An 18,314-nucleotide genomic window follows, 5' to 3' on the forward strand; every position below is an offset into this window, starting at 1 on the left:
TTTTTTCCTGTAATTCCAACAACTTGAAATTGTTTCTTTCGATGGCATCCCATAGATCACATAAGCTTTCTTCACTCTTTAAATTCTTCCTTCTTTGTTCTCCTTTGACTGGAAAATTTCAAAATTCTTATCTTCTAATTTATAGATTCTTTCTATTGTTGATGCCCTCTATTACGCTTTTCATTTCACTGTATCCACTTTCATTATTTCTGCTTGGTTCTTTTAATAATTTCTGTCTCTTTTTGGGGTGCCTAGGTGGCTCAGTCAGTTAACATCTGACTTTGGCTCAGGTCATGATCTCAGGGTTTGTGAGTTTGAGCTCCATGTCAGGCTCTGTGCTGACAGCTTAGACCTTGGAGCCTGCTTCAGATTCTATGTGTCCTTCTCTCTTTGCCCCTTTCCTGCTTGCAATCCTCTCTCTCTCTTTCTCTCAAAAATAAACATTAAAAAATAATTTCTGTCTCTTTTAAATTTCTTATTTTATTCATGTATTGTTTACCTGATTTATCTGAAATGTCTTTCTGTGTTTTCTTGTAACCCATTGAATTTCCTTAAAACAACTGTTGTCAATTGTTTATTGGGTTAATTGCAGATCTACGTGTCTTTGGAATCAGTTACTGGAAGATTATTGTTGTCCTTTGGTGCTGTCACGTTTCTTTGATTTTTTTTAATGTTCCTTGAAGTTTTGCATTGCTGTTTTTACGTTTGAAATATCTGTTACCTCCTCCAATCCTTACTTACTGCCCCTGGAAGAGAAATACCTTCCATGAAACTTGCTAGGGAATCTAGAGCTTTCTCAGACCTTCTATGGATACACCTGATCCATCTGCTTGCTCTTTTTTGTGGCAGAATTCTTAAACCTATATGCTTTCTTTCAGTCTTGCAAAGCACCAGGTTGGGTGCTGACAGCTTCCCTTTTGTTTTTCCAAAAGTGGTGCTAAAGCTCAAGTTTGTGGTCTCTCCCTAGCCCATAGATTTGGTGTGGCTTTCTGTTGCATGCTCACCAGCTGTCTCTCGAAGCTTTCTTTCACTGCTGCCATTGGCAGCATGCACAGGGGCCGGCCATACAGGGTGTTGTGTGTGTGTGTGTGTGTGTGTGTGTGTGTGTGTGTGTGTGTGTATGAGGCATGTAGAATGCTGAGGGTGCCTGTGAACCGGTTGGAGGCATGTGTGAGTGAGGTATTCCCAGTAACTCATGGCAGTCTTCTTAATTTAGTCTTTGATGCAGTTAGTAGGATCCATGTTCCTTTAATGCCCTCCAAGAGTCCTACCTGCCTCTCTCCCAGCCTTTTCCTGCCCTTGTCACGTAGGTCAAAATTTAGTCCTTTGAATGTGGTGAGAAGATATGGGCTTCTTTATCAGCATCCTGCACAGCTGGATGCCAGCTTTAGAAGCCAGCTCTCACTGTACCCTGAGAGGGAAATCTTGGGCTGAAAAGATGTCTTTTGGCCCTAAGCTGTGTTGTCTTTGGGGAAGGGTGATGTGAATAAAGTCAAACTATTCGTCTTCCCCTCTCTAATTCATCCAAACTATTTGCTTCCATGGTATGCTGGAAATTATCCCCTGGGAACCTCAACTTCCTCAAAGGTTCTCTTGTCCATAGTGATCATCTCAAGTGATATTTTCCAGGGGCCCCTGGACCATGGCCAAGAGGAGCTGGAGACAGATCAGGGGCCACTTCAGGACACACAGCCAGGGCCACAGTCTCTACATCTATTACCTGATACATGGCAGGGCAAGACTCCTCCTGGATTTCTTGGCATATGGTGCTGGATCTCAAAGCTCCCAGAAGGGCACCTTTGCTTGTAGATAGATGCCAGATTGTTGTTTGGACGGGGAGACACGAACAAAGGGTATTTTATTCAGCCATGGTGCTACCTAGCATCACTACTACAGATACTCTCGAGGAAGTCCCTTCCCTTCTCTGGGCCTCGTGTTTGTTCTGTACAATGAAAAGTTTGTAAAAGATTAAATCCAAGAATACTTCCAACTTTGCCATTGGCTTATCAGCCATTAAAACCTTGATGGAAATTTGCTTATTTGATGTTTCTAGCAGTGAAAATTTCCTGAGAAAATTCATGGGACTAGGACCTCCATGTATAGAGAAGAGTGAGGTCTCTGGTTGCAAGAGACAGAAACCAACTCAGGATAGATTGGGTAAAAAAGGAGAATTCATCCCTAACATATAGGGAGGGAGATGTTATGGAACTCTAGGGAAAGAATAGAGCTGGGTCTCAGGAAAGAACTGAAACTAGGAATAGGAAAACCTTCAGTTGTTTTCTACTCATTAGATTTAGCTGATTGTTAAATGGGATGGTTTGTTTATGCCCTGGACAGGCACTCCAAAAAGGGTTCTCTCCACCAAGATTGTTTTTTTTTTAAACAATGGTTCCAGAAGTGGGGGGAATGTGGGCTTGTCCAGATGTACCTCATCCTGAGGGATGGTTCTTATTGAAAGTCTCTAGCCCTTGGGTATGGAGCAATGTGGATGCATAAGTTCCTGGGTATCTGAAAGAAGCAGTAAGAAAAGGAAGTGTGTGTGACAAACTTTACTTTGCATGAAACAAATTTGCGTGATGGCAAACCCACCTTCCTGGAGCCCTCTTGCTGGTCTGGGATTCAGGGATGGCCACAGACTGGTTCCCAACAGACAATCCACAATAGGCTTTCTGCTCCCAGTTAACCTAAAATGGGAAAGAAGAGACACTTAATGTCCTTGCTAATAAGGAAATCTCAGAATGGAGTTGAAGGATGTGTTTCTGGCCCCACTTTACTACCCTCCACCTTCATCTGCTCCATAAATATAGAAAGCCAATTGGTGAAAATAAGTGTGAGGGGTTGGAGCAAGGAAGCTTTTCTGGGTAGAGTATGAGTGGCATAGGGACTGCCTGGTCTCATTCCAGAGTATTCTCATTTCTCAGTAATCTTCCTCTTCTCTTTGCTGCAGAGTGAAAGTGTTCCTAGGCCAACAGCCCAGGGCTCCAGGCTTCCATCAGGATGGTGGGTGAAGGTCCCTACCTTATCTCCGATCTGGATCGGCGAGGCCAGCGACGATCATTTGTAGAAAGATATGACCCCAGCCTAAAGACCATGATCCCGGTGAGACCCTATGCGAGGTAAGCCAGGAGGAAGATTGGAGGAAGGGCTGAGGTAAAGCCTCCAGGAATAGTTTCTAGTTCATCAAGAGAGTAGATATTGGTCCTGTTCCCCATGCTGCTGCTCTATATGCTTGTCCTTTTGTCATCCATCCATCCATCCATCCATCCATCCATCCATCCACCACTTCTTTACTCCTTTTGTCCTTTGGTGAGAGGGAGACAATAGCCAATGTTTAAGGAGATCTTTAATGTGTTGGGATCTGTTCAAGTACTTTATAAACATGGTTTCTTTCACTCTTCACCACCACTGTGCAGGTATTGTTATTATTTTATCTGATGGGTGAAACAGTGAGGCACGGAAAAATTAAGTAATTTGCCCAAAGTTAATCAGTTAGCTTTTTCTTTGTAACACACAAACTTTCTAACTGCTAACACTTAGAAGCCTAAAACAATTGCCATTTAATTAGCTTACAATTGTATGGGTAGGTCAGCAACCTAGGCTAAGCCCAGGTGGGTGATTCATCTGATTTTGACTAAGCTTACTTATAAATCTCCTGGACAGCAAGGAGCCTGTGCTTCACAGGGTCTGCTGGCTGTTGACTGGGAAAATGAAAGCAAATGGGCAACATGGACTATCAACCCCCAGCAGGGTAGCCTGGGCTTGATCACTTAGTAGTACAGTAGCCCACCAAAAGGATTAGTTGGAATGTATAGGGTTTCTTGGGACTCAGGCTCAGAATGGGCATACCATTTCTTTCATAGCATTCTATTGGCCAAATTAAGTCACAGGTCAGCTCAGACTCAAGGCATGGATAAATAGACTAAACTTACTGGTGGAAGCAGCTCTAAGTTCACATTCCCAAGGGGCTGTTATACAGTTAGGGAGAGAGAACTGGGTCCATTTTGAACTGCAGGATAGTAACACAAGCAGCCTGACTTCCAAGCTTACATTCATAACTATAACATTATATGCTATGATATGCTATTATTATATTAATTGTAATATTATAAAGTGCTGCCTCTTATAAATGGAAAGGGTCCTGTGTCCTGTCCTCGGAATAGTAAAAAGCCAAGTGGCATCTCTATAGTAAGGTACACAGCACTGCTCTCTCCTAGACTCTCTGACCAAAGATGCACCTTGAGCCATCTAAGAGGAGAGGTGAAGGTTGAAAGCTGAGGGAATAGGTTATCATAATTAGCCCCAGGCAGGAAAGCACTAACTATGCACTATTTTGGCTAAGTTTATAATTGCTTTGTGGAGAGCCAATGTGAGGTGCTGCCTAAGAGAGTGGGTTTGAATTCTTGCTCTACCACTTATCAACAGTAAGAGTTTGGACGAGCACTTGCCATGATGCTCTTGTCTATGAAATGGGATCATTATACTCTGCTTCTGCACATCCCACTTATTTGTTGCAAAATTATACAAGGTAACACATGACTTTATCATAAAAACCACCTTTTAGGAAATTTAACTACATACTGGGTACATAGTACCTTGTTAATATTATCTTAGCTTGAATTTTCCAAAATCAAAGCCTGAGTGAAGAATTTGGATGCAGAGAGCTCATTTAGGGGGTGATCCCATGAGCAAGAGGGAATATTTAGGAGAAGGGAGGCAGGGAAGGACAGCAGGGTGTCACCAGTGTCACTGCTGTAGGAATTGGGACTAGATTCTGCTAGGTCCTCCTGAGAAAGTATACAATTTTCCACCCAAAAGATGCATTTATCCAAAAGTTTCTATACTCCATTAGTTAAGATTTATTCCTGGGGGCATCAACCCCTGCAATTCTGGGCTGCACTCATGCTTATGAGAAGGCACTGAAACAGAGACACAGCTTGCATCTGAGATGGGATGCTGTCCGCTTGAGCCTTAGCTTGCATGACACTCTCCTCTATAGCTGAGATCAAGGGTACATGTGACAAGAGGCTGTGATCCGGGGCATCCTGACGGCATCTGGTATGAATAGAAAGCTCTTGTTAACTTCTCAGGGGCAAAAACAAGGTCTTTTCCTCCTTCATTTCCACTTCTTTCTTTTTTTCTCTTTTTCCTCTATTGTTTGTGCTTTCTACACCTTCTCTTTCTTCTTCTTTGTTCTCCTTTTCCTCCTGTTCCTTTCTATTTCTTTCTTCTCCTTCTCCCTTTCCCCTCTTCCAACCTCCTTTTTCACTCACTGGCTAATATTTATGTAGTCATAGCACTTTAAATGTATTAATTCATTCCATCATCACAATAAACTATGAGTTTGCCTCCAACAATTGCCTGATTAGGTAGCCTCCCCTCACATGGTGGCATGTCCAGCTCTGCATTTTCCCCATCTTCCTGAGAACACGAGACATGCACCCGACTTCTGATACTCAGCTTCTGGGTCTTAATTTCCTCATGACAAATGAATCAGGCACCCTCTTTCCCATGGTCATGAGGCTTGAAAACTGGTAAGTGTTCAACACTGGCTCTCTAAAATAATTTCCGGGTTTGCATTTATAAATTTTTATGGTGTGAATACTCCTACTATGGCTGATTTCAAGACAATGTGATGCCACTGAATGAAAAGTTGGAAGGGGGTGTGCAATAGCATACTGTTATATGGTATTTCTACCATACAGATACAACAACAGATTTACATAATCTAAACATCATAGATACTAGCAAAATCTAGTAAAATAATTCGGAAGTGATGAGTTTCAAATAGTTATTACCTTAGTCCTTAAGATAATTTATTTAAAATTATGTGATTTTCAATATTGGCTGTGTTTAGCAATTAAACACAAAACTCCTGGATGTCTTTCAGTCAACGTTCCCAAGCTGTTATGAGCTGGTTCCAGCACATACCACTGCTCAAAGGGATAATGGGTTGGAATCACAGGTTCTAACTGTGACCGTGGTTATTGCTATAGTTAAGAGGTCAAGTCAGTTACTCAGGACAATGACAACTATGCCCTGGAACACAGAGTGTCTCATTTGTCTTAGGCTGGCACCCAACCCTGTGGATGATGCAGGACTGCTCTCCTTTGCTACATTTTCCTGGCTTACACCGGTGATGGTTAGGGGCTACAAGCACACACTGACTGTGGACACTCTGCCCCCGATGTCACCATATGACTCATCGGACACCAATGCCAAAAGGTATCAGGATTCACTCTGGTCACCTGAGGCGTGGAGCTCACTCTACGCAGGAGCACATGAGCCCTTTGTGTGCTTCCATTTCCTGGGTGTGGAAATGGACACCTAAGTCATTGGTGGCCCTCGTCAGTGGCTGCTCTCTGAAACATGGGTTGGGCTGATTCTTTGATCCAATGTTTGGGGAGGCAGAATTGGAAGAGACTTGGTGTGGAAAAAGCACTGGTTGAGAGCTACAGCCTGAGGCTCAGGACCATGCTGGCGGGGCTGTTGCTGAATTGTAGGAGCACTACATCAGGACAAGAGTGGCCAGACCCACCTGGGGTGCTGCTGCAGGCAGCTTTAGGCACTGCATTTTGTTTTGCTTTACAATTTATTACTGGGCTTTATTACTGGACTTTCGTGGCACCTGGATGGCTCAGTCAGTTGAGTGTCCAACTTCAGCTCAGGTCATGATTTCACGGTTTGTGAGTCCAAGCCCTGCATCCGGCTCTGTGCTGACAGCTCAGAGCCTGGAGCTTGCTTTGGATTCTGTCTCCCTCTCTCTTTGCTCTTCCCCTTCTCAGGCTCTGTCTCTCTTTATCTCAAAAATAAATAAACATTAAAAAATCATTATTGGGTTTTTATATTGCAAAATCTGTTTAGGTCGAACCAAATGAAACCACCAGTATTTGACAGTTTTGACTTGCAAAAAATGTAAATTTCATTGATTCTACCTATTAATATCATTCTAAAAATGTTAAAGCAACAAACATTTAAACAGTGGGGGTATCCCCACCATACTCTAGCACTGCTCCCCAGCGGTCAGCATTGTTAAATGATGGTGTTGATGTATCCAGAATTTTTTCTATTCTGATTAAGCACGCTCTGTGGTACCATCTTCTGCTGATCAGTACCTCTTCTTCTTCCTTCCACTTACATGTCATGTTTTATTTTCTTTAAACAAAGTGAAGCACACTATATAATGTTTAACAATTTTGCTGTTTTTAGTAAGCATTTACAAGGACTTTTCCATGTCAGCATAAGTATAAAGACATGAATTCTTTCTACTATCTGCATTGACCTTTGAGGTTGTGAAGAATCATAATGTCTTAAACAATGAGAAAGTTCTCAAAGCCTTCTTTTAGACTTGTGTCTTCTGGGAGTCTTCTTATCTTTGGCTACATGGGGTAAAGTGAAAGGCCTAGCCTGAAGTAGGTGCTCAAAGGGCTGGGAGTTTAAACATGGCCTTGCACATGTTTCTACAACTGTGCTTTCCCTCATCTGTGTGCTGTGGACATCTAATTCAATGGTAATTTCCCAACATCTATAGTCCAGAGAAAGTTTCCAGCGAGCTCAGAGAGAAGGGGCTAGACCGGACCAGTACCTGTGGAGTACTGGATTTTCCTTCTACTTCTTTGGCCAGGACTTCCTGTCTGCTTTTAATGTTTCCTTCCATCTACCCAACAGCACCTTGGATCCTCTTCTGTTCCATGTTAGGCCTGTTCATACGTGAATTTATCCACTGCAAAGACAACACCATATGCCGCCTTAATAACATGCTACTTCAGTCCGTGTATCTCTTCCAGACTCTGCATCCACATGCCCCACCTTCAATTGGACAGCTGCACTTGGATGACTCATAAGCATCTTGTATCTAAAGCTGTATTCTTGATCCTGATCCCTTCTCCTCTTCCTCTTTTCCTCTTCTCAGCAAACTCCATTTACACAATTGGCCAAGCCAGAGAGCTGGGATCCTTGATGCTTCTTCCCTTTACTTCCACATCTAGTTTATCAGTACATTCTCTTGTCTCTGTCCATCCTTCCTCAAATCCACTTTCCTTAAATGCAGACCCCTTCTTCCTGGATATCATAGTCTCCTTCTGTGGTCCCCCTGCTTTAGCCTTTGTTCCCCCCCCATAACCCACTAGTCTCACAGCTACCTGAATGTTCTTTTAGATGTGTAACATATCTTAACACTTAGGGCCTAAAAACCTGCAATGGTTTCTTTTGTTCTTGAAAAGAAACCTAAACTCCTTTCTGAGAACCATGAGGTCCCAGGGGATTTGGCTCTGCTTCTCCTCCCCGTTTCATCAGTCATTCTCCTTCAGCACACGCCTGTCACCTTGGCCTTCTTTCAGATCTCAGAGATGGACAAACTCTTCTCTGTTCTGGAGAAGATTAGCCTTGTCCTTTCTCCGTTGCCTCTGTCTTTTTTTTTTTTTTTTAATCAGAACTGGTGTTGTGCCAGAGATGGGCAGTAGGAGTAGGAAATGAAGGTCTGGTAAGTGCCCAAGTGTCAGATATCAGCCTGTGCTTGTGCCCAAGGCTTTGCTCCTCTGCGCCTCCCATATCCCATCTGCGCTGGAAAAGAAGAAAAGAGAATCACTACTGCTTGTGGGGAGCCACCACTGACAGGGATGAGGTTTGTGCTGAGCATCTTTGTGAGGTTTGTCCATTAAAGTAGCCTCAAACAGCAAGTGGAAATGTAAGTCCCTTTCTTTCTTCCTGTTCTTTCATCACAGATTTCGAATCCTTTGGGATGAAGAGGTGGAAAGGGTGGGTCCTGAGAAAGCCTCTCTTGGCCGAGTGGTCTGGAAATTCCAGAGGACTCGTGTTTTGATGGATATTGTGGCCAACATCCTGTGCATTATCATGGCAGCCATAGGGCCGGTGAGTGAGGGCAGCCCTTCTTCTGCCTTGTCAAACAGGTCCCCAGACTGGCAAAGAATGTCATTACTTACTTTCTTTACGAGCTGGTGGGTTTAGTACATTGTCATTATCTTTGAGCTCCTTGGGGGCAAATTTTCATAAAGCTAATCCTTGTCAAGCACAGCAGCAGCCACTGAAATTAATTAAAAAGTTTGCCTCGTAAAATCAGCTTGCTGACATTATCTGAGCCTTCCTATACCAACCGCAACCCCCAGCAGCCCTCTCCTCTCTCCATTGTGCTATTTTACAGACGGTTCTCATTCACCAAATCCTCCAACAGACCGAGAGCATTTCTAGGAATGTCTGGGTTGACATTGGCCTGTGCATAGCCCTTTTTGCTACTGAGTTTACCAAAGTGCTCTTTTGGGCCCTTGCCTGGGCCATAAATTACCGCACAGCAATCCGGTTGAAGGTGGCCATCTCCACCCTGGTTTTTGAAAACCTGGTGTCCTTCAAGACGCTGGCACACATCTCTGTTGGTGAGGTAAGCTGGTGCAGAGTTTAAGTTTAGAAAACAAAATCCTAAATCCTGAATATGAGTGAGATGTGCTTCCTGAATGATGCATATGACTTCTTTCTGTTTGTCTGATGTCCTGCCCATTATATCCCATCTCCCTGCTAAGTGAGGTGATGGAGACTCAAAACATAAGAGGAATCCAGTGGATGGAGGGCTCCATTCAAACTGGAGAATTTGGAAAGGCTTTCCTGTTTGAGCTGAGATAGGGTTTGGGGATGACCTTATCCTATCCCTTTGATTGTCAGTGAGGAAACTGAGGCAGTAAGGAACACATCACAGGCATTTAAAGGAAATGAATGAGTAACAGATGCAATAATTCTGGTTGTGTAGTATTTGGGGTGCCAAAACCATAATAAAGACTATGCTTACTGGACTTAAGAATTTATATATTCTTTTTTTAAATGTTTTTTATTTATTTCTGAGAGACAGAGACAGCGTGAGCAGGGAGGGTCAGAAAGAGAGGGAGATACAGAATCTGAAGCAGGCTCCAGGCTCTGAGCTAGCGGTCAACACAGAGCCTGATGCGGGGCTCGAACCCATGAACTGTGAGATCATGACCTGAGCCGAAGCTGGACGCTTAACCGACTGAGCCACCCAGGCGCTCCCAGAATTTATATATTCTTAAGCCCTTGAATCTTAGCAATAAGATTCTTAGCATTTATACAATAAAATTTCCCTAGTCAAGGGAATCCGAGGTGGTGGGAGGTAAGGGAGAAGACTGACTTCCCTCTTCTAGCTGCTCTTTCAGTATGCCCAAAGCATCTTATGATGAACTCAGCTGCATAGAACAAGAAAATCCAAACTAACAGTAGATTAAGCAAGGGGAATTTATTTCACTCTGTGCAAAAGGAGTCTGGGCTAGAGCAATTCAGGGCTGGTATGGGGACTTCTGATCTTCCTATCTTTCTTTGTCACTATCCTAGCACATAGCTCCCATAATGGTTCATGATGGATTTTGGAGGTCCAGCCATCCCAACCATGTTTCAGATAGCTGGTAAGAGGAGGGAGAGAAGAGCGAAGATAAACGTCCTCTAAGTTGAGTTGCCTCCCTTTAAGAATTCATTCCCAAACTCCCATTTGATGCTTTTGGCTTATATATCATTGCCCTTAACATAGTCACATGGCCACACTCTTTCCAGAAAGGAGGATGAAAAAATATAGTCTTTCAGCTGGGCATGCCACTGCTCTGAGTAAAGCAGGAAGAAGAAGAGAGAGATAAAGGTTAAGCAGATAGCCACCTCTCCAGTATGCTCTTAGATGGCAATATTACTTTTTCTGTCTTTCTTCATTGGGACTTTCAGTCCTAAAGACCAGCCTTTCAAGATCAGATCAGGATGAAACCACAAAACTCATCATGTTGGTCCCCTGACAACACCCCTCCCCTTTTAAGACAGTTTTTCTTCTCTACTCAGACCTCTCAACCATTCTGAAAGCCTTCAGTTGAGTAAATGTTTGGGTGATGCTTCCAAAGCCTGAACCTATATGCTTCCTTTCCAGGTGCTCAATATACTATCAAGTGATAGTTATTCCTTGTTTGAAGCTGCCTTATTTTGTCCCTTGCCAGCCACCATCCCAATCCTAATGGTTGTTTGTGCAGTGTATGCCTTTTTCATTCTGGGGCCCACAGCTCTCATCGGGATATCTGTGTACATCATATGCATTCCCATCCAGGTAATGGCGGGTCTTTGCAACTGTAACTGTTGTACACTTGTATTGTGCACACATGCTCTCACTCAGTTGGATAGAAGGCTTTATTTCCAGGGTGTGGACCTGAAGCCTGTGCCCCCACTTTGTGCTCACAGATGTGCTTTCTTTTGTTGGCACAGTGTATTTTAAGAACTTGAATTTAAATACGCTGGGGGAGGGAGACATGCTTTTCAGTTTGTCAAAGTCCCCACCACTCTCTTTGCATACTAGCAGTTCATGTGTTTATATCACCTGCCTGATCGTGAGTGGTGTCCCCTGGTCCACATCAGCTGCCACAACTCAAAGGAAGGGTGGCTGAGGATCTCAGTCCAGGTTCCCTTAGAACTTTTCCTGGCACTTATACTCCAATCTCTGGAAATTTAGGCCAACTGCAACTCAGCAATTCTCTGTGAACACTGTTTGTACCTTGATTTCAGATGTTTATGGCTATGCTCAATTCAGCTTTTCGAAGATCAGCAATTTCAGTGACAGACAAGCGAGTTCAGACAATGAATGAGTTTCTCACTTGCATCAAGCTGATTAAAATGTACGCCTGGGAGAAATCTTTTACCAATACTATTCAAGGTAGGACACGCAGGTGCTTGAAGAACCACTTACCCTGTACAATGTACTCTTATAAAGGGTTCTTAAGGTTCTTGGGGCTAGAAATTCCAGAAAAGGGGCTGTGGGGACCCTCTGAGCTGCTTTTTGGGCTTTTTAAGGGGTTGCAGAGATTTTAATAGACCCAGGCATCTGTTCTGGTGAGCCCAGGGACGCAGCAGGTGAACAACATATGGTTTAGTCTTTAAGAAGGCATGTGGGTGCTGGTACTGATCAGTTACCTTTTACAAAGATAATCCAGTAAAACATTATGAGGAGAAGAAAAGCTACCTCTAGCTATTTCCTTGACTTAGAAGATGTCTGCTCACACTTAGATATATATCTCCTTGCCTGCAGCAACTTCATCATGATTGAATGACCCCTGGCTCAATATTCTTTGCACAGATAAGAGAAAGTATATATAGCTTTTTTTTTTAAAGATGATATTAAAACCATTTCAATCAAATATAAATGCAAATCTAATTGCAGGAACATTTACATAATTGCTGACATAGACTCAGGTGGTTGGCCGGTTAATGATCTGAACCACTGTTACAATTGACTCTCTGGATCTACAATCACACTTTCAGACCAGCATGTAATTGGGCCTGAAGCTGTATATCCGTGTTTTAAGGAGTGGCTTCAGAAAACTTGCTTCTGAGCTTGCTAAAGGAAGTGCCGCAGGTCGGGATGCTGGCAGCCCTTTATGACTTTCCTTGAAGACCCAGGAACACTTCCTCATACATTAAACTCACTTTAGCACAATGATTTGATTCCATTTTATTCCATTTGACTTAGTTCAATTTAATTGGACTCAATTTAACCTAAGTCAGTTTAATTCAATAAATATTCACCAACTTCCTACTATGTGCAAGGTCATGGGAGGTGCACAAAAGGATTAGAAAAAAAAGTCCCTGCTTTTAAGATGATGAGAGGGTGAGCTAACTAAGCTCAACAATAGCTATAAGTTTGTTGGCTCTACCTCTGAATATATCTAGAATCTGCTTCTCTTCATTCCATTGTCACTCTAGTGCAAGCCAATATTTTCTCCCTTCTGGACCATGTAAAGAACTTCTAGATGAAATGCTTGCTTTCCTTCTTCCCCTTGAAATCCATTATGTTCTCAGAAGCCAGTGTGACCTTTTAAAAATGTCAATCAGATCCTGTCCTTCCCTGTTAAACATCTTTAGTGGCTTCTTATTACACTTAGATTATTCCAATTTAGGACTTTTGATTTAAATCCAAATTCCTTTAAATGGCTTATTAGATCCAATATGACCTAGTCCCTGATGACCTCTCTGAGCTTATCACATCTTATCCTAATCCTTGAAAGCTTGTGTGAGCCCTGTGAACCTCCAGTCTGCCTTCATTCATGCCTTAGAATCTTTGCAGTTACTGTTTCTCTGCCTGAAATGCTCTCATGCTAGATGTTCATGGTGACTTTGTGTCTCCTCTCAATGTCACTGACTCAAAGAGGCCTTCTTGACCACAGTCCCAAGCAAGTCCATTTTCTACTGGTTCCTTTTATTCACTTAACCTTGTTCATTTATTTCGTATGACCCAAAACATTTTTTAATGATAGAATTTGTTTGTTTCTTTAGTGTCTATCTCCCTACTGAAAGAGAGCTGAGATCCTGTTTACTCCTATGTTTTCCAACACCAAGTACAGCACCTGGCCTATGGTAGACATCAGGTTAAAATTTGTTGAATGAGTGAACATAGGATAAAATGGGGGAAATACTGCAAGGGAAATGGAGAGAAGCTCCATAGGGTGAGGGAGTGAGCATATCGGGTTGGAGAGATCAGGAAGAGCGTCATGGTAAAGGTGGCATTTTAGAAAGGCCTTGAAGGATAGCTAGGATTCAGACACAAACAAAGCTTGGGAAGACTCCCAGTAGGACAAAGGCCTAGAGATGGGTATATGAGGGTGTGCTTAGGGGAAAAGGAGGTGGCTGTGTATTCTAGAGGCAAAGGGCATATGACACCAGAATTTTGGATTGCAGTAGAACTTGTTTCCAACTCTGCCTTCACCATTTAAAAGGCAAGTTACTTAACCTGCTATGACTTTCCCATCCTTCCAGGGAGCATAATAATAGCCTCTCTTTTTTTCATATGGTGATGAGAGTGATCTATGAGAGTACTGTGCAGGGCTCAGCAGAGCACTTGGTAAGAATGGCAATAGCGCCATGTTGCTAGTGTGAAGGGTTTTTGCAGAAGAGGTTGGAATTGGAGTTAAGAACTTTAAACACTAGGAGAAAGAGGCTTGAATTTAATTTGTGGGCAGTGCAGAGGCATGGACTCCAACTGGACTTATGAAATGGAGAAATGCTCTTGGGTTTTTGTAGCTGATACAGGACAGGAGCCCCAATCTGGCAGCCTTCAGGCTGGCACATGTGTTTTGTTTGGTCTTTACAGCATTTAAAACTTCTTTCAATTAGTTCCCAACATTTGCAAGTGGAAACCTGTCCCACAAAATTCCTGATCGCAGACTTTGGAACAGTTGAAGGTCTGGTGACCTGGCTGCTCTGCACTGAGAGGTGGCTGCCCCTTTCACTGAGGCACGTGGTCCCTATTTTGCCACACTCCACACTCTCCTTCTGGTCTTACTCTCTGTCCACTCCCTTCATTTACATTACTTGCCTTGTGCATGAATCGTCCTTATCGGACTTCTGTTCCCAGAACGCTGGGAACATGGGACTGGATGAAGTCCCAGGAGGACGTGCAGGACAGAGCCTTCCTGGTCATCAGCCAAGTGTGTCAAGAAATCATCGCACCGGAGATAAACCCACGCACAGTTGCAAGCTGTTCTTGTTCTGTCCTTTCTCTACCTGTATCTATTGTTCTGGTTAAACATTTACTGCTGACTAAATGTTTACTGTGCTCTCCATGCTAGTAAGGAGGGTATGAAATAAGATGCTGTTCCTAATAAAGTTTGCCATTAGCTCTTAGTCTTGATCCATCTCCATCTCTTTTGGGGATGTCCATGGTGCTGTCTCTCTGGGACCGTCCATGCTTCCATTGAGGAGAGTCCCTGTTCATGGTCCCATTCGCGGGGTTTGGGAACATCACTGTTTCCATTGTCTATCAGCCTTTGGAAACGTCATTGCGTCTCGCTCGTCATCTCCCCAGGACCCCTCCTCATGAAGGAGAACCTACCACACAAGTGTATGAATCCTGACACAGAATCAGGATTGCAAGAGACCCCAGAAACCATCCAATATGGCAGCTGACAGACACTGAGCTTCCAGTATGTGCCCAGGGTTTTTGTGCCTCCTCTCATTTAAACTTCCTTCAGGAGTTCTTAACACCCACTTGCAGGAAGATCAGACAGAGGTAAATACATTTATTTTTTTTTAATGTTTATTTCTTTGAGAGAGAGAGAGAGAGAGAAGAGAAAGAGGCATGAGCATGGAGGGGCAAAGAGAGAGGGAGAGAGAGAATCCCAAGCAGGCTCCACGCTGTCAGCACACAGTCTGACATAGGACTGAAAACCACAAACAGTGAGATCATGTGTTGAGCCAAAATCAAGAGTTAGATGCTTAACCGGCTGAGCCGCCTAGACACCCCAAGGGTTAGTGCATTTCTTAGTGCTGCAAAATAAGTCCATCATAGACCATATTCTATTTACAGGTATAAGGAAGAGGGAAAGGAAATTGTTGGAAAAAGCTGGATTTGTTCAAAGTGGAAACTCAGCCCTGGCCCCCATTGCATCTACCATAGCCATTGTATTGACATTCACCTGCCACATCCTCCTGAGACGCAGGCTCACTGCCCCAGTGGTAAGAACCATCTCTAGAGCTGGCCTCCTTCACGTTCCACACTGGACAGTGCTAGGTGGGAAGCTCCTCCTTGCCTTTGCCCAGCACTGGCATCAGAATACCAGATCACAGAAGGGCCAGAAATCTACCCTGACTTTTATTTCATTTATTTTTAATTTTTTTAGTGTTTATTTACGTTTTGAGAGGCAGAGAGAGAGGACAAGCAGGGGAAGGGCAGAGAGAGTGGGAGACACAGAATCAGAAGCAGGCTCTAGGCTCTGTCAGCACAGAGCCTGATGTGGGTCTCGAACTCATGAACTGCGAGATCATGACCAGAGCTGAAGTCAGATGTTCAACCAACTGAGCCACCCAGGTGCCCCTACACTGACTTTTATAAACAAGTACTTGAACTGACAAGGAGCCTAACGGTGACTCTCGTCCAGTCTATGTCAGTACAGGGGCAGTAGTTAGTGTTGAAATGCAATTTGACATTTGGAACACTAAACTGAAATTAAATGAGCACTTGGCTATTTTATTCATAATTATTCATACATATTACAAGAAGGAAATTTTGTGGGAGTTTTCTGGGTGGGAGGAGTCATAGGTACTGGGAAACACAGTGTGGTGTTAAGGTCAGAATCCCCCTTGTTTAAATTCCAACTTTGCTACTGACTATGACAGAGGGCAATTCATTCAACCTCTCTTGCTTGGTTTTATTATCTATAAATGGGGTTATGATAGTCCCTGTGGTTATGAGGACTGAAGAGGTTCTTTTACGTAAGGCATGTGGAACAGCGCCTGGTATCTTGTAAATGCTGTGTAAGTGTTTGTTATTCTTATTAGCTTGATGCTCACCCAGGCCAGGAGAATTTGGGCTGAAAGCCTCAGAGAGAGAGTTAGAATAAATGTGAGATACTTAGGGTTTTTTTTTTTTTTTTTAATAAGAGGGCCTGTGCATTCAAAGGTAAAGAAACTCGGGGCTAGATGGAAAACAGCCCCTGGCTGAAATAAACAAACAGCTGAGATATTAAATCCAGTGTCTGAAGGGTAAGTGAATGGATGAAAGTCAATAAAAACAAGACAAAAAACGAACAAAACCCAGAGAGAATAAAATAAGCAAGTGTGCTCACAGAGCAAAAGTTGCACCCAAAATCATGGCTCTTGAAGGGAAGGAGGATGTTGGAGAAGGCAGATGCTTTTGGTAGAGCATCTGTCAGGAGGCTGTCAGTTCCATTACTGCTCTGTGTTCCTTTGTGAGGTGCTTTTATTTTTTCAGGTTCTTTACACACAGTTCACTCATACACTGTGGGGGCTTGAATTCAGCTATGAACCCAAAGCCAGAATAAATAGCAGTTGACATACCAAAGCCTCAACAGAATGCGTCTCAATCATTGTGACTATGTTCTATGATCCTAAACAGAACCAATTCTTTCCCCAGCAATGCACCAAGCAAATTTAAAACCAAATTGATTGCACATGGTCCAATATTTTCAAAATGATGATTTAGAAGAAATCTATGTCAGGAACAAATTCTCCTCAATGCAAGGCTTGTATTTCTTCAAAGTTGGAATCCCTTGTCTCCTCTATCAGGGCCACATCAGTAGGAGGTCAGCTTCCCAGGTGCTGGCTCACATCAGGGAGCCTGAGTGCTCTGTTAAGCAAGGCCTGGGTTTTCTAAGGCAAAATACTACGTTGGGATTTGGGGGAGCTGAGTTCTCTTTGGGGATGGATTTGGGACCAGATGTGATGAAGGGAGCATTCTTCATTGTCCCCTTACAGAACTAATGAGGATTAGTTGAAGCCCAGGGCTCTGTCCATGGGGCTCATTTAGCAGCAGGTAGGATCACTCTGGATTTGTTGATGGAAATTGTGTTATTAATTTCTTAAATGGGTGGTTAGGGAGAAGCTGCTAATTACAAGTCAGGCGGATGAGAAGATGAAATCTGGTAGATGGGATCATGCACCCCTGAGGCACCAACGGAGAGAGGAGACTTGTCTTCATTGAGGCTGTATGATGTTAACCACCTTAAGGCAGGACTCAGTGATAAAGGCCCCAGTGAGGAGGGGAGGTGGTGTTTGGGAAAAGCAGTTGAACAGAGGCTTTCACATTTGTCCCAAGTGTGTGGGAAGGCAGGGTGTGGAGGCCAGACCTCGGGGGTGAAGAGCCAGAGGTCACTCTCCAGTCGCCAGCATGGGCCAATCAGGTCCTTCCAGGAAACTTCTGCCTTCATTCCTGGGGCTAAATATGGTATGGAAAAGGAGGCTTTAGTCCTGAAGGGTCAGAGACCTCTAAAGCAACTGGGGAAAGGGGATAATTTAGGACAATTCATGGGGTTTTGGGTGAAAGGTCTAGGCCAAGTAAGGATGTGGGTGGAAGATTCCAAACACATTCAGTTAGAGACCTTCCCCACACATTATCACATTATCTTCCCTGGACTTACAGAGGAAAGGAGATAAATCTCCCAACATTTTGATGAAAATCCAAAGCAAAATAGATTAACATGTTGCTATCCCTACTTTGCCAGCCCATGATTTGAGAGTCATAAAATGAAAAAAAATGTTCCGGTAAGAATTCCAACTATGCCACCATTCCTAATCTCAGCAATTATAATTCCCATGGATAGAATTATTCAGAGCGAAGGCAACATCTCATTCTAAATCCTCTACCTCTCTTTTCTTCTTCAGGCATTTAGTGTGATTGCCATGTTTAATGTAATGAAGTTTTCAATTGCAATCTTGCCTTTCTCGGTCAAAGCAATGGCCGAAGCCAATGTCTCTCTGAGGAGAATGAAGGTATAAATAATGCTGGGTGAGTAGGGAAGAGAGATCTTGTTTTTGGGTGGGAA

General features: G+C 43.3%; 1 protein-coding gene across 1 annotated transcript in view; it reads left to right on the forward strand.

The window, feature by feature from the left end:
- The first annotated feature begins 2,997 nt into the window (after positions 1-2,997).
- The window catches only part of ABCC12 (ATP binding cassette subfamily C member 12), a 64,416-nt gene continuing 49,099 nt past the window's right edge, over positions 2,998-18,314 (forward strand). Inside the window, exons 1-8 of the mRNA XM_029925176.1 lie at positions 2,998-3,116; positions 6,067-6,222; positions 8,721-8,868; positions 9,158-9,391; positions 10,922-11,095; positions 11,548-11,695; positions 15,341-15,489; positions 18,154-18,261. Coding sequence (XP_029781036.1) covers positions 2,998-3,116; positions 6,067-6,222; positions 8,721-8,868; positions 9,158-9,391; positions 10,922-11,095; positions 11,548-11,695; positions 15,341-15,489; positions 18,154-18,261 — 1,236 coding nt within the window. The remainder of the gene's footprint in view (positions 3,117-6,066; positions 6,223-8,720; positions 8,869-9,157; positions 9,392-10,921; positions 11,096-11,547; positions 11,696-15,340; positions 15,490-18,153; positions 18,262-18,314) is intronic.

This window comes from Suricata suricatta, chromosome 16, assembly GCF_006229205.1.
Source record: "Suricata suricatta isolate VVHF042 chromosome 16, meerkat_22Aug2017_6uvM2_HiC, whole genome shotgun sequence".
Taxonomy (NCBI): domain Eukaryota; kingdom Metazoa; phylum Chordata; class Mammalia; order Carnivora; family Herpestidae; genus Suricata; species Suricata suricatta.